This window comes from Psammomys obesus, unplaced genomic scaffold (assembly GCF_907164565.1).
Source record: "Psammomys obesus unplaced genomic scaffold, mPsaObe1.curated_primary_1811, whole genome shotgun sequence".
In the NCBI taxonomy this organism is placed as follows: Eukaryota; Metazoa; Chordata; class Mammalia; order Rodentia; family Muridae; genus Psammomys; species Psammomys obesus.
In genome coordinates, this window is record NW_026596240.1 from 12,910,985 (window position 1) to 12,926,909 (window position 15,925).

A 15,925-nucleotide genomic window follows, 5' to 3' on the forward strand; every position below is an offset into this window, starting at 1 on the left:
CAGGATTCACGCGGCCTGTGCGGGCTGTGCGGAGAGACCTTGGGAGCTGGTGTGTGCCAGCTTCCCTGTTTACAGTCAACCTGACTGGGCGGGGTGGGGGTGGGGAGCAGAGACGGAAGGAAGGGGAGGGGTGGCCGCTGGCACACCCGGGGCAGTCTGCTCCAGCTCCAGCTGAACTGAAGTCTTAGAGTCGCCACCAATCCTCTGACCAGCCCTCCACACACCATGGCTGCCAAAGTAGACAGCAGGCCTGCGGGATTCACTGGCGGGAGCTGCGACCCAGTCACAGCCCGACAGCATGTGCAGGCTGTGACCCGGAACTACATCACCCACCCCCGTGTCAGTGAGTATCCATGTCCAGCTGCTGAGGAGAGTGGGCTGCTGGGATCACTGCTTTTTGCCTCAGAGAAAGAGGAACAAGACCTGGGGAGATGAGGGGGCTCTAGCACAGCCTGTGCACACATCACATCTACAGGTGGGTATATGGAAGTCCCATTCAGGCTGCCCCACAGGAGAGCGCTGAGCACTAACTCTCATTGTCAGCTCCTACCCGAAGCCCAAGGTCCAGGGAGAGCGAGAGCGAGAGACAGTGAGAGAGAGAGAGAGAGAGAGAGCAAGAGAGACCAAGTGAGAGTGACAGATAGAGAGTAAGAGAGAACAAGAGAACGAGAGCGAGAAAGTGAGAGAGTGAGAGCGAGAGCGACAGAGAGAGAGACCAAGAGACACCCATGGGCATGTATGAGTGAACAAATGGGCCTGCAGTGATGTGGAGCCGTACAGACAGTGGGCACCTGGCTTGTGGAATTCAGTATCCACTGTGTTGTGCCAATGGGTGCCCGCATCACCGCCTAGGGGAGAGAGGCTGTACACAGAAGCCTGTCCTAGGAAGACATTCTCCACTGCAGAAGGGACACAAAATACACAACAGCATGCTTGTTGTTCGCACGGGGTGAGGTGTGTGTGCGCGTGTGTGGGTGTGGTGTGTGGGGTGTGTGGGGTGAGCCTGGGTATAACATACCTGTGTGTTCAAGGCAAAGAACACACGTGGACTCATGGCGTAACGTGCGTCTACCGTTGGAGTAAGAGTGCGTACCTGCTCACACGTGCTGTGCCTTTCTCACTTTGCCAGCAGGCAGCTCTGTGCCTGATCTGTAGGGGTGAATCATCAGTGTCAGAGACAGAAAACCAAGGTCACTGTCCCTGGCCTGGTACTCCCAGTTCACTGGAGTAAAGCAGCCTGAGTGGAGAGCCTGAGGCTAACAGAGGCTGGGTGAGGGGAAGGAGCCAGCCCCTGGGCCACCCAGCCACGGAAGAGGTGCACATGAGTGCCCAGCAGCTGAGCTCAGAGCGAGGACAGGGCAGTTCAGCCTTCAGAGAGCAGAGCCCTGGGTGCCAGGAGTAGAGGAGGCTGAGATGGGTGCGGTGTAGGCCAACTAGGGAGAAGGGGTGAAGGGAGGCCAGGCCAGGTTTCTCAGAGAGGTCTGAAGGCTCTGCTTCATAAACATAGAGTCCAGAGATAGCCCCAGCCCGCCCCAGACAAAAGCCTGCGTCACGAGGGTGCCCAGGGTCTGGGCTATGTGATACCCTGCCCCTGCAGGCCTTCCCACCTGTGGGTAAAGGAGAGCTGCCAGCTTGGGTGGGGCAGGAGCCTGGACCTCCAGGCTCAGCTTTCCTTCTGGAATGTGGCTTTTCAGGGATGTAAAAAGCTCCTGGCTCAACCTTTGTGCAGCCCTTGCCCTGCCACTTTTTCTCCAGGTGGGAGGGCTCAACGTAGAGCAGCCGCTCACCAGTTTCCTCCTGCCGGCAACTTATTTATTGTCAACACCCTGGAGGTTCAGACACCCCCCCTTCACCCTACCCCACTCCCCCTCCAAGACCCAAGACAGTAAGATCACACTCAAAGTGATGGAGCAAAGGCTATGCCCTCGAGGTTCTGCCGTGGGACCATCACCTTACCACAGGCTGAGAGTCCTCACAGGATATCCCTATAGGGGCTGGGTTAGCCTTCTAGGACACCCTCCTAGCCTAAATCAGCCTATTTCCCCAGCTGTCTCCCTCTGCCCTCCTCCCCTGCTGCCAGGCCCTCTACTCTGAAACTCCAGTCACTAGCTCAGCTGGAGAACTAGAGAGGGAGCCTAGGAGATAGGCCAGCCCAGTGGTCAGGGGCCCCAGGCCTCTTGGGGACTTGTGTAGAGGTGGGTCTGGCCATCACAGGGCACAGCTGCAGCTAGAGGAGTGACTTCATGTTGGCTGAGGGGCAGAGCTGGCCAGACAGTAGGGACAGGGCAGAGTTGGGACATGAGTGCTAGCAATATCTACCTTGGGTAGCAGGGCCTCCTCGCCCAGTGGAGCTAGTCTTACTCCCCCAAGGGCCTCCGCTCATTGTGGAGGAGGTGTGGCTCTGTGGAGTCGATGGGCAGGTGTGGAGCATGGTGTGGCCCCAGGGTTAGGGGTGGGGAGCGGGGGCAGGAGTGTGCAGCTTGTGCAAAGGTTAAAGGGATGGAGTGAGGTCAGGTCATTCATCCAGGGTTTTCAAGCCAAAGGGGAGGAAGTTAAGTAGGATCCTAACAGGCAAGTTCAGATTCTAAGATCCATCTTCCCCAGACCTCCCCAGCTGGGATGGGGGAGGAGTAGCAGGACCTGCTGCCCAGGGCTTGCCCCCACCCTGGCCTCCAGCCTGCTGGGGTGGGGGAATAGTGGGGGCAGGAGACTGCAGGTGTGGCTGGGCCTGCGCTAATTAGGGCCTCGTAGGAGCCCTGCTGAGCCTTTCAGGGGAAGGCTGTGAGGTGTGGGGGTAGGGAGCTCTCTCCCACCCTGCAGCCCCCAAAGCAACTCCAGTGTGAGAGACAATGAAGGGGGTGGGCAGTGTCTGCGGAGCCCGGGGAAAGCCCATTGAGGGACTGCCCTGAGGTCAGTGGATCCAGCCCTCTCCTGGAGCTCATCATCCCATTTCTTTCTTCAGGGTCAAGTGGGACATCCCTGGGTGGGCAGTGGCCATAATCCCTGAGCGCCCCAGCCAGCCAATCTCTCCACTGTAGTTTGCTCTCCATGCAAAGGACACAGTCAGGGTGGCCACCAGCCAAGGACAGCTCTGTTTCCCAGTTTCCCTTTGCCTGAGTCCTAACTGGACAACTCAAAGCTAGGTGTTCTGGCATGCCTAAACTCCCAACACTTAGGAGGAGGTGGCAGGACCATGGCCATGAGTGTTAGGTCAGCCCAGTATAGAAGAGCGAGTTTGAAGGAAGCCTGGACTGTAGAGTGAAACCTTCTCTCTCTCTCTCTCTCACAAAACCAATAAAACCAGATGGCTTTGAGAAAAGATCTAGGCTCATGTTGGGGTCTACAGTCCCTCAAGGTGCTAGCCTGTGGCTCTGCGGGTTTTCAGGAGGCGCTGTAGGAAGTAGGCAAGGGCAAGGCATCGGTGTTGACTAGAAAATGGCACCTGAGTGGTTTTCTGCAGTCCAGCCACTCGGCCCTCCGGGTGCCCCTCTAGAGCTGGGGTAGATCCTACAGCCTGGAGAGAAGGCTGCGGTGCTGAGACGACCTCACAGGGGTCACCATGTGGTCTGGACTGAGGGAAGCTAAAATCTCCTGACTCCCAGAGGGTCAGGCGGGCCACTCAGCATCATCTCTCCCTCCTCTTCCTCCTTCACATCAGGCTGGAAGATGTCACCCAGCCTCGATTCCCTAACCTCCATCTCCAGCTACCCTCCCTGCGGGTAATGTTGCTAGACCTCAGGGTTAGTGCAGATCTCATGGGGCAGGCTGTGAAGTCTTGAAGCTGAGGAGCAGGCTGTCAAAAAAGAGCAGAAAGGCCTGTCTCCCAAGGCTGTGAAACTGGAACTGATTCCTTTGGGCTGGGTGGCTCTCTTCTTTCCAGAGACAAGCTACTCACTCTTACCAGCACACCCTGCAGTCTCTTGACCCTAAGATCACTGCTGTCTTCCTTCAACTCTGTGGATCTAGCAAAAATGCCAGCTCTCCTAGGGCTTGGGAACACCTGCCAGTCCGTTTCCCTACCCGGGCGGCTGCTGGTCCTGGTCCTGCCTAGCTAACAGCTGGGCTCTAAACCATCCTCACAGTGTGAAAAATTCCATCCATGTGTTCCACTCTCCTCCCCTCCTGTCCACCCCCAATGCTATGCATATTCTTTCTCATTTTTCCCTCTGTGGTCCTCAGCAGTCTGCAGTCTGCAGTCTGGAGCTGGCAGTGTGGCCCCTGGGTGCTGGGCATCAGGGCTCGCATTTGGTTTGGGGCTAAGGTGGAGGGACCTGTTGGCTCTGATGTGGGGCCTGTGGGAATAATGAGCTGATGGAAGCAGTTAGTGCCTCCTAGAACTCAGCTAGGAGTTGAAGATCTGCGGATTGAAGATCTGCTCTGTGCTGAGCATAGCAGCGCCCATGCCTGACAGCTCTCTCCACACTGGAAGCCAGCCTAGAGGCTTGCTCATGGCTCACCTCAAGGCCCTGAACAGCTAGCAAGCAGGGGTTCTTTCAACTCTGCCATGGGCACTCCACACAACTCCCTGGGGCTTGCTGAATGTCTCCCCTTAACTAGAGAGCACCCCCTGACTTGAGCATGCTTGTTCCCTGAGTCTGGTCCCAGGTCCATCTCACTCACTGACCCTTCATCTCTTTTGCTACTGGCTTTGCACCTCACTTGTCCCTCTTGGCCTCCATGTGGCCCCTCCATCCTGCTCTTCATCTCACACGGCATCCCATCTTTCTCATCTTAACAGGCCTGTGGTTTCTCGCCGTTTCAGGAATGCCGTGCTCTTTCTGTCCCTTCCTTCGGATAGTAGGCTCTCCATTTGAGTTGTCACGTATCTGCCTTGCCTAGTGGCAGCTGAATGGCACCCAACAACTGGAACAGAAGGGCTTTAAAGAAGGAAGGGAGGAGAAAGAGAGGAAAGGTTCCTAGGGAACAGGAGTGAAAGGGACGGAGCTGGGCCTGGGCCCATATGTAAGAAGCCCTTCAGTGAAGGACATCGTTTCTTCCAAGGGTCCCAGAGGTGGAAGAAGAGGAGAAGGAAAAGGAGCCTCCAGAGGAATGTGCCTGTTGATGTACACAGTAGCCCTCATGTGAGAATGGGTTCAGGAGCAGGAGGAGGCTGAGGGGGAGCCATTGAAGATGGGTAATAGGGCAGGCCCGATGGACAAACGCAGGGTAGGGAGCTGGCCCTTCACCCCTAGGGGGGCTTCTCCTGGATCCTGCCTCTGAAAAAGGTGGACCTCCTCTGGGGGCAGAGGGAAGAAGGCAGGAAGCTGGTCCAGGGGTTGTAGGTAGCTCTGGTAGGGAACCAGAAGTCCTACTCTGGCCACCCTGGGCTCAGCCTTGGGTTTTGCAAGATAGTCCTCACACTGGGAAAAGGCCTTGCAAAGAATGGCCTTGCCTTTCAGCAGAAGAGTGGCCTTGCATATTAGATCTTTCAGTGTCCCAGCTTAATGACTGGGACACTGGTTTCTTCTGGAGCCAGGCATGCCTTGAGCCAGTGTGGCCTTTCCCCAGATTTGCCACAAGCATGCCAGTGACTCCAAGCCAGGCTTTTCTCAGTCCCAGGCCATTGTGCCCACTGCCTCTGAACCCTGTGGTCTGTGAGTGACCCAGTTCCTTCCCAGCACCCCATTCATCTGGTCTGGCCAAATTACTTGTCTTCACTGTTACTGGTACACCCCAGAATCCCTGAGAGAGACTAGTTACAGTACTCCATTACCACAGACGAGAGACCATGCCTCCTCAGAGCCCCTGAAATAGACTCAGGAGGACCAAAGGTAGGCTTCATAGCTGACAGTCCATGGACTTTACCCTGGGAACTGAGCTCTCTTCCCGTGTGTGTGTGTGTGTGTGTGTGTGTGTATGTGTGTGTGTGTGTGTGTGTGTGTGTGTTTCTGTGTCTCTGTGTGTGTTTACTCTTCTTCCTGGTAACACTCTTCCCTCCCCCACAGCATGCCCAGTGAGCTGGTGGGACCTGGCCTGGGCTTGGTGGAGGAAGCAGAGGCTGCAGCACCCCTTATCCCACAGAGCTCATCAGTGCAGGGTGAAGGGAGGGCAATGGGGGCTTGCGGACGGGCCCAGGAGGCCACAGCTGTGGCCCAGACCTTTTGGGAAATTGAAGTGGCTTTGGGAAGAGGGAGTAGGTGGGGTGGGGGTTGAGGCCAGAGGGGACACACAGGGGGTGGGGAGCTCAGCAGGCTGGGGCAGGGCCCTGAGGAGGCCTCTGCCCCTATGCCCTCCTCCAACATCCTGCAGGTGTTGAGACAGTGGGGGGTCTGTGGCAGGGGCTTGACCCTTACAGCAATGGTGGCTGGTGCTGTCACAGCTAATGACCCTGATGGCCCAGGCTGCGGAGGAGGGGGGTTCACAAAGGGCAGGGGACAGAGGATGCTTCTCTCTCTCTCTCTCTCTCTCTCTCTCTCTCTCTCTCTCTCTCATGCATTTATCCCAGAGGTAGAGCCCAGTGGATCTTGGGGGTGAGACCCTCACACACTCCTCCCCTCCCCCAGCCTACAGGACTGTGTGCAGCGTCAATGGACCTCTGGTGGTGCTGGACCAGGTCAAGGTAAGCCTCTGAAGTCTCTCTCTTGGTCCCTGTGCCATACCCAGGGTATCTTCTAAGCAGTCGGTCCAGGCGGGGGTCTTGTCTTACTCTTTTTAACTCTGTTACTCCTCAAGTCGCCTACAAGGTTTCTTCTTCACACCTTGTGGGAGGCTGTAAAGGCTCCAAGTGCCCAGGGCCCAGGGCTGCAGAGGTGGGGTGAGTGCTGGGCCTAGGAATCTACCAGACTGGCCCATCTTCACCACTTGGTCTCGCCCTTCCTCCCCTCTCCCTCCCCCACGAGCTAGCAATCAACCCGGGGCCTTATGCATGCCAGGCAAGCACTGTATCCTGAGCCGCATTCAGCTCCCTGCCTGATTTTGTTGAGCCGGTTTATTGCCTGGTTTCTTTGAGGCCGAAGCCGGTATTCTCTGTTGAAATTTTTCTCTTCAGGCTGACAGTTTGTCCTCTCCAGTGAGTAGGACAAACACTGAGGACAGTGGCGGTTTCAGACAAGAGCTCAAAGGGAAGGGGCGGAGGGGGAAAGAGTGGGACTGCTTTCCCTTGTCTCTCCGCTCTTGAGCGCCCACTTGTGGTTGAGATCCCAACCGGCTGGGCAATTAAAGATGGGAAGGACCTACTGACAAGAGAGGGCACCTTCCTGACTTTTCACCAGGACCAACAACACTGCCCTCAGTGACCGTCAACGCTGAAAGTCTGGGCAGGGAGCCCTGGGAGAGTGGCCCCATTCCGGTTACTAGACTATCCACCACTCTCCCCTGACCGGTAAGGTCACTGGTGCGTGGCCATCGGGGAACAGAACGGCAGCCACGAGGAGGATAACTTTCGGCACTACCACATATCACCAAATGTTATCACATTTTAATAGCAAAAATAGTAATGCTCCTTGTGTCCAGAGAAACAAAGGAAAGCCCGTTAACCGTCCCTTCGTCCCCAGCCCCGTGAGACCCGAGGTCTATGCTCATCTGCAGGTCACTATTCCCCTGTTGGATGGTGATCCCGGGGTGGTGTTCTGATCTCCCCGTTTTCTCAGTAGCGTGTCCTCTTTATTGTTATTATTAATGTTATTATTGCTGCACCCTGCAGGTTCGCAGTGGCGTCTCATCGTGGTCTTGGTTTTCATTTTCTTATTGAGTACGGAGCATGGCCATGAACATGCAGATACCGGCATATCTGCAGCTTCAGAGAAACACCTATCCAAACGCTTTAATCAAATGCTCTCTTATCGTACAAGTCTCGTGTTTAGGTCCCTGAACACTGCACAGACATCAGCCCCATGGCTATGAATGGCTGTCACTGGTTCATGCTGACACCTGGAAAACAGGGACTCTTTCTTCTGGTGACAAGTATGCTCCTCCTTGGTACTCAGGAGACCTGGGTGGCCACAGTGGCCACTGAGCTACTGTGCCCACGCCACCCCACCTGACGCTCTGCTCACAGCTTTCCCTGTGGCTTCCGCTCTGAGCACCACAGCCTGGTGGGGCAGGGCTTATTCTTAGTGGCCTTGTCTTAAGGCTCATGAGTTAATGACTTACAGGCTCAGTAATCGTGTAGGTAATTAGAAGCCTGCCACAAACTTGCACTGAGGGAGCTTTGGCTCCAACACGCGCTTCTGATTAAAGCCCCAGTTCACTCCCAAGCACAATCCCCTCCCCTACCTCAGGGCACAAGGAGACAGACTGTAGCTTAAGACCAGAAAGGAGAAATGGGGAGGTGACAGGGGCTTCACACTGAGGGGGCTCTTCTCCCTAACAGTTTGCCCAGTATGCTGAGATCGTCAACTTTACCCTCCCTGATGGGACTCAGAGGAGCGGCCAAGTGCTTGAAGTGGCTGGGACCAAAGCCATTGTTCAGGTGAGTGTGCGAGAAGGGTGAACTCAGTTCCCATGCTCTCTCACGAGCCTTGGAGGGAAGAAGGACCCATTTCCCTGCAATACCCTGCTGAGAGCTGCACACCGGGTGCCTAGCGCCACTCTTCCCAGGCAGGCCCCTAAGCGACGATCCCTACCTCACAGGTGTTTGAAGGGACCTCAGGGATTGACTCCCAGAAAACCACATGTGAATTCACAGGGGACATCATGCGGACTCCTGTGTCAGAGGACATGCTGGGTGAGAGTGGAGCGGCAGGGTGGGCACTTCATAGCCTTCATAGCCTGTACGCTCAGGCTTCCCACGTGCCTATGAGGCCGGAGGTTAGCCTTTCTCTCTCTCTAGCTCCCATCCCGAGTGCAGGGCCCAACGTACAGAAGGTGCTCAACAGGGAAGGGGTGAGGCTAAGTCCACAGGGAGAGCTGGAAGCCACCTAGCAGGGCGGAGAGGGATGGCAAAGCCCTTCCTTCCCTCTGACTGATCTTCTGACTAATGATCAACCTGGGCCCAGGCCAGTGGACTGGGTGACCCTAAAATGCCTTGTCTGTGAAAATTCCCAGAAGAGGGAAGGAAGAAGTGCTGCCCCTCGCAGGGACAGCCATGGAAGTCCGCAGCTGGGGGCTGAGGAGGCGGATACAGGGCGATGGGATTCTGGAGGAGCATGTGGAGCTGGTAGCCATGCAGAGGCTGGGAGCCCTGCCGCCTTCCTGAACCCCTTGTCCCTCCCAGGTCGGATTTTCAATGGCTCTGGCAAACCCATTGACAAAGGGCCTGCTGTCATGGCAGAGGAGTTTCTGGACATCAACGGTGAGAGTGGAGGCTGTGCCTGGCTTTGAGGACACAGCCCCAGCAACTGCCCCATCCAAGCCATCCTTTCTGCCACCCACCCTAGGAAGCCCTGTACAGACCCAGGCCCCATGGCTGCTCAGATGAATGGGCAGATAAGCAAAGCACCACCCTGCCCCCAGATCTACCAGAGACCCCAAGCTATCATAGCACTGCACCTCCAGCCATCCTCGGGGGCCCTCCATTCCCCACGCTCTCTCCTGGGGGCTGGGAAGGGGAGTCCCAGCCCAGGACTCCAGCTATTCTTGAGGAGACCCTCCCGAGTCCCCCAGCCTCAGCCTAGCTGTTTTCTGAGGCAGTAATGGAGGCCTGTGGAGCCCCTCGTGTGAGCAAGGGCACATGGCAAGCTAGTGGCAAAGCACACATCTGTTCACACATAGTCTTTGAGTCACCCTTTGGTCCTCTGCTTACCACTCCAGTGCCTAAGTGTTGAGAAGGGCTGTTTAGCTAAGGGCCACCTGATTCTAAGGTGCTAGGGCAATGCTCTCTCAGATAGCATGCTGCTTTAACTTGAACCGATTCAAATGGAAGGAAATTTCATTTTTAACTTGCATTTCATACGCACCAGAGTGTCTCCCACGGGCCCCGGGGTGGTGCTGCACACACAGAACAGTTCCCCAGTTGCAGAAGCTGCATTGGACAGGCTGCTTGGCAGAAAGAGAGCCCGGGGCTAGGTGGTGCAGGGCAGGGCTGGAGCCTGAAACTGGTTCCACCATCACCCTCCCAGGTCAGCCCATCAATCCCCATGACCGAATCTACCCTGAGGAGATGATCCAGACAGGAATCTCCCCCATCGATGTCATGAACAGCATCGCCCGGGGCCAGAAGATCCCCATCTTCTCTGCGGCTGGACTTCCCCACAATGAGGTAAGGGGAGTATAACCGAGGACCAGGGACAAGCCGAGCCCCGATCTTCCGGGCCAGCACTGAGCATTTCTGTGCCAAGCAAAGAGTAGGAACCATCAGCGACCACCCTGGCTGGTGTTTCCCGACAGCTCAGGGCTATATAAATGATCCCCCAACACACACAGTCGCACACTGCCTCAGAAGAGCTGCATGCTTTCCCTGGTGAATGGGGAGTTTCCTGGCTTCAGAGAGCCCAAGTGGACCCCAGTGAGAAGCCCTGCTCTGCTGAGCTCGCAGCCTGTCCCAGGCAATCCTTGTACTAGTGTTCGCCTGCATCACCTCCAGACAAGAACCACGTGGTCCTCTCAGAGCCTCAGCAGGCTGGGAGGTGCAGGCTCTGAAAGGCTCGGCTCTCCTAGACTAAACTGCCCAAACTCACACCTTTGGTTCTTTGGGACTCTGCCCTGCTCCTTATGACAAGTGCCTTCAGCTCCTTAGTAGCCAAAAGAACAGAGCCTGCCTAACCCTGGGAAGGGCTGTGGGAACCAGGGAAGCCCCTCATTCTTCGGGGCTTGGGCTCTCCCCATCCAAAGTTTCTAGCTGTCCATCCTCCTCAGTGATGCAGGCCAGACCCAAGGCTCTGACCCTGACAGCCTCACCCTGTCTCAGATTGCTGCCCAGATCTGTCGCCAAGCCGGGCTGGTGAAGAAATCCAAGGCTGTGCTGGATTACCATGAGGACAACTTCGCTATCGTCTTTGCAGCCATGGGGGTAAGGGAAGACAGAGGCGAGCTGTTGGAAGCTGTGGGGGCAGCCTTTCCCGCCTTGGCTCCAGCACAGCCTGTTATAATGGGGGACGCCGGTCTTGCATCATCAGAAGCTCCTGAAGTTCAGGCCTGTCTGGAGGCAGAGACCACAGCATGAACAAAAAGGCAGGGGTGGATTCGATGACCAGGGTAGGGTAACCTCTGAGGTTACCCCAAGGACTATGTCAACTATAAGATGGCCCATATTTGGCCTAGAGAAGGAGCACAGAGGACCTATAGAGACAAGAAAGCTTCTGGGAGGGAATATCAAGGGCCCTCAGAGGGTTCAAGGGGAGGCTGTGAGGTTGGCTAGGGAAGCAGCTGGCCAAGGGAGGCATAAGAAGAAGCTAGAGGTAAAAAGGGACTGGTTTATTGGGGGGGGTTACCTAATGAGTCCTTGTTAGGCCCTTATTAGGCCCTGACTATTCACCTGTACACCCAGTGACTGTTAAGCTGCTCAATCCCCAAGATTCATTGCAAAAATCTGGGCATGACTAAGCCCTGCCCTGGGCCACATGGCCTGTCTGTCGATCTCCTGGCTATGTGTCTAGGTGAACATGGAGACAGCCCGGTTCTTCAAGTCAGACTTCGAGCAGAATGGAAGCATGGGAAATGTCTGCCTCTTCCTAAACTTGGCCAATGATCCTACGTGAGTGCTTCCATGCTTGGACTGCCCTTGGTTCCTGCTTCTTTCTTAGACCTGAGATGTCGGGGTCCAGGACATCCCAGAACTACAGCCATGGCCAGAGCTGCAGGAATAACTCTTGGCTGTACAGATAGTAAAACTGAGGCCTGGTGCATACAAGGAGCCAGACAAGAACCCTACCCGCCCTTTGCTTTCCTCATACCTGTGCCACAGTGGCTGTCTTAATACCTCCATAAGGTCTTCACTGGAGAGACCATTATTTGTGGCATTTATTTAGAAAGTGCTCAATTTTGAAGATTTTGAAGATGGGATTTTAAATCTGGGGTTCACATGTATGAAATTAAAAATCTAATAAACTATCCTGGGTATTAAGGGTACCCCAAACTAAGTAATAGAATCCTGGAGGCTGAGATGGCATTGCTAAGGGAAGATCCACAGGCCCAGAGGCCCAGAACTGAAAGTGGCCAAGCTAAAGAAAGCATGCTCAGGAGGACTTCAAGCAGGAAAGGAACATTTTTGGCTCACCTTGGACAGTGGACAGGGGAACATCAGTATTGCCAGAAAGTGACCACTCTTGAGAACCATTGTCTTGACCAGGAGCCATCGGCTGGTTCATCTTACCCATTCCCCTTCACAGCTGATCTTACACTCAGTTCTGGGGTTTCGCGGGGTCCAGGCCTGGGCCTCCAGGCTCCCTCCACACTGCTGTGCTTGGCTTCCAGGATTGAGCGGATCATCACCCCGAGGCTGGCACTGACCACAGCCGAGTTCCTTGCCTACCAGCATGAGAAGCACGTGCTGGTCATATTGACTGACATGAGTGCCTACGCGGAGGCTCTGCGGGAGGTATGCGGGATGGCAGTGTCACATTCAACCCCCCCCACCCCGTCTCTTCTCAAAAGCCTCAGGGCCAGCCATCTGGCTCCCCCTCCCCAGTTCATCTTCCTAACCTTCCTGCCTGACAAACCCACTGTTGTGGACACTGCAGGTCTCAGCTGCCCGAGAGGAAGTGCCAGGGCGCCGGGGCTTCCCTGGATATATGTACACAGACCTGGCCACCATCTATGAGCGAGCCGGCCGCGTGGAGGGCCGGGGTGGTTCCATCACGCAGATCCCCATTCTCACCATGCCCAATGACGGTAGTCTCCACACACACACACCCCCGCCCTCCAGAGCCTGCCCTCCCTGCCTCCCAGAACCAGCCACCCCATCTCTCCCACGTTGAAAGCGGTAGGTGAGAACACGGCCGCACATACCGAGAACAGGCCATTGGCTTGCAGATATCACCCATCCTATCCCAGACCTGACTGGCTTCATCACAGAGGGACAGATTTATGTGGACAGACAGCTACACAACCGGCAGGTACTGTTCCCTCCCAGTGTCCACCCCTTCCCTCCACATCTGCCCCCTTGCCACTGAAGACACAAGAGTTATGCATCACTCCTGTGCAGGACGTCACACCAGCAGGAGCTGGGCACGGGGGGGGGGGGCCTGGGGGGAACCTGTGCTTTGCAGCTAGCCACTTGAGCACGGAACCCTGAGAAAGAACCCTAACTCCAAGTTTGTGTGTCACAGCAGTGTACTGGGAGGGGACACACTAGCGCATATGGAGATATGGAAAGCACTAAATAGAAAGCGTTTCTCCTGTTGCAGTTTTTGCCTTGGTGACGCTAAACAGGGGTGGCAGGGCTGGAGATGTAGCTCAGTTGCTTCAGAGGCTGTCTAGCGTGTAGGAAGCCCGGGGTTCCGACTCCAGCACTGCATAAACCAGGTAACCACACAGCTTGAAATCCCAGCACAAGCCTGTAATCTCAGAGCTAGCAGGGTGGAGACAGGAAGATCAGAAGTTCAAAGGTATCTTTAGCTAGAAAGGAGGTTTGAGTCCAGAGAGCTGGGCTATAAGAGACCCTGTCTCAAACACACACACACATACACACACACACACACACACACACACACATGCACTCATCACACATGCATACACACATACACACACACACACACACACATGCATGCACACATACACACTCATCACACATGCATACACACATATACACACACACACACGCATGCACACATACACACTCATCACACATGCATACACACATACACACACACACACACACACACACACACACACACACGTGCTATTCAGCTTCCATTTGTTTGTACAAACAATCAAATGATTTGAAATGGGAAGTGTTTCATTAACTAATCTCATCTCAGTGGCCCTGGCTCCAGCTTCCTTCCTGCACGGACTCACCTATGTGGACAGCCCTCACTCTCTCCCACCCCGTAACGGGGCCTAACGCGGGTGGGGCGTGGCCCTCGCTTTCTGTAGGATGAGTAGGGGTCTCCTGAGGAGGGTGTGAACGAAGCAGGGACTTGGAAGGAGACCCACCACTCTCGTGCTCCCTAGGTGTACCCCCCCATCAACGTGCTCCCTTCCCTGTCCCGGCTGATGAAGTCAGCCATAGGCGAGGGCATGACCAGAAAAGACCACGGAGATGTCTCCAACCAGCTGGTAAGGCGAGGGTCAGTGCATGCGGGTCACCCTTATTTAGAAGTTCCGAGCCCCAGCTGGACAAGAAGTTCCAGTCAGGGCAAAGCCGGCGCCAGCAAGGGAAGCTCACCTGCAGGGTGCCCACGGCCCTCCCCCCGCAGTACGCCTGCTACGCCATCGGGAAGGACGTGCAGGCCATGAAAGCGGTGGTGGGGGAGGAGGCGCTCACCTCGGAGGACCTGCTCTACCTGGAGTTCCTACAGAAGTTCGAGAAGAACTTCATCACCCAAGGTGGGGCGCGGCGGGGGCGCGGCGGGGGCGCCTGGCCCTCCCCTTCTGGACAAGAGGCCCTCACGCTCCTGCGTGTTCCCAGGTCCCTATGAGAACCGCACTGTGTTTGAGTCGCTGGACCTGGGCTGGAAACTGCTGCGCATCTTCCCCAAAGAGATGCTGAAGCGCATCCCGCAGAGCATGAAGGACGAGTTCTACTCCCGCCAGGGGGCGCAGCAAGACCCCGCGTCCGACACGGCGCTCTAGGGCAGCCCCCAGAGCCCGCCCTCTCCCTTAAAATTTAAGCCCCTGTCTTTTGCCTTATGTTGACAGGAGTGTGTTTTGCTGTGGGTGGGTGGGCTGTTATTAGGAGCACGCTAAGAATGGAAGCGGGGAGGGGGCACTCTGCTGTTGGACTCCACACCAGTCCTATATTTTCATTTTAGAAGCCACGCCTACAAAAACGTAACTGAAATAGAAAATAAAAACAGTAGCTGAGATGAACTTGTCACCAGTGAAAACAAGATTGGGAGCTTTTTGCTAATTTTTGAAGGTGCAGACGATGCCGTGCAGTTTGTAAAAGTATTTAAAAAGAAAAGTCTAGTTGAGCAAAGAGGAGCACACTTTTAATCCCAGTACTTGGGAGGCAAAGGCAGGCAGATCCCTGTGAGTTAAATGTCAGCCAGGGCTACATAGTGAGGCCCTGGAGAGAGAGAGAGAGAGAGAGAGAGAGAGAGAGAGAGAGAGAGAGAGAAATTTAGTGGCTGACAACCGAGTTCCTCTTAGGGAAGTCTTTCCAGTTAAAAGGAGAGCTGAGCTGACGTGGCTGAGTGGTAGAGTTTGCGCAGAATTCAGAAAGCCTTGGGCCCCAGCCGCTCACCCTTGTGATGCATGTACCTGTAATCCGGATACTTGGGAGGTGGAGCCAGGAGGACCAGAAATTCAGGGTTATCCTCCACTACATAGTGCATTGAGGCCAGCCAGAGCTACACTATTTAAAAAATAAAGTGAGGTAAAACATGAAAGGGCTGGGGTAAAGAGGGCTGAGCGGTAGAGTGCTTGCCTACTACGCACAAGGTCTAGGGGTGTGTTCCTACCGCTGCAAAATAGAAATAAGAGGGCTAAGCTGTCGAAAGCACTTGCCACCAAACCCCATTACCCTGACGACCCGAGTGTGGTACCCACAACCCACGTGATGGGAGGAGGGCAGCGGTTCCCCAAAGTTATCTTCGGAGACTCACACGCGCAAGCACGCGCAAGCACGCGCGCGCGCACACACACATATATGTTGTGCAGCAGGGAGTTAGCTGCGGTGGTGTGCTGCACGCTCCTAATCCCCACACCAGGAAGCAGAGGCAGGTGGATGGCTCTCTCTGAGTTCCTGACCAGCCAGAGCTGCACTGTGAGACCCTGTCTCAAAGACAGAGAGGGGGGAGAGGAGGGGAGCGGAGAGGAGGGGAGCGGAGAGGAGGGGAGGGGAGACGAGGGGAGAGCTGGGGGGGGGAGAGGGGGGGAGGGGGGAGGGGGGGGGGGGAGGCGGGGGGAGAAGGGGGGGGGGGGGGGGGGGGGGGGGGGGAGGGGG

At 55.7% G+C, this 15,925-nt stretch overlaps 1 protein-coding gene across 1 annotated transcript; it reads left to right on the forward strand.

The window, feature by feature from the left end:
- Nucleotides 1-225: 225 nt before the first annotated feature.
- On the forward strand, nucleotides 226-14,685 carry Atp6v1b1 (ATPase H+ transporting V1 subunit B1). Its single transcript, XM_055596461.1, has 14 exons — nucleotides 226-343; nucleotides 6,504-6,559; nucleotides 8,312-8,410; nucleotides 8,572-8,665; nucleotides 9,155-9,232; nucleotides 9,999-10,138; nucleotides 10,787-10,888; nucleotides 11,475-11,572; nucleotides 12,292-12,415; nucleotides 12,558-12,708; nucleotides 12,850-12,932; nucleotides 13,990-14,094; nucleotides 14,235-14,364; nucleotides 14,447-14,685. The coding sequence occupies exons 1-14, from the start codon at nucleotides 226-228 to the stop codon at nucleotides 14,608-14,610; spliced, it is 1,542 nt and encodes a 513-aa protein (XP_055452436.1). The 3' UTR covers nucleotides 14,611-14,685.
- Nucleotides 14,686-15,925: the final 1,240 nt, after the last annotated feature.

What these genes read in the sequence shown, in the direction of transcription:
- Atp6v1b1 (XM_055596461.1), top strand. Translation starts at nt 226, where the DNA reads ATGGCTGCCAAAGTAGACAGCAGGCCTGCGGGATTCACTGGCGGGAGC. An exon ending in CATCACCCACCCCCGTGTCA is followed by an intron (nt 344 to 6,503) that starts GTGAGTATCCAT and finishes CCCCTCCCCCAG; the next exon opens with CCTACAGGACTGTGTGCAGC. An exon ending in TCGTCTTTGCAGCCATGGGG is followed by an intron (nt 10,889 to 11,474) that starts GTAAGGGAAGAC and finishes CTATGTGTCTAG; the next exon opens with GTGAACATGGAGACAGCCCG.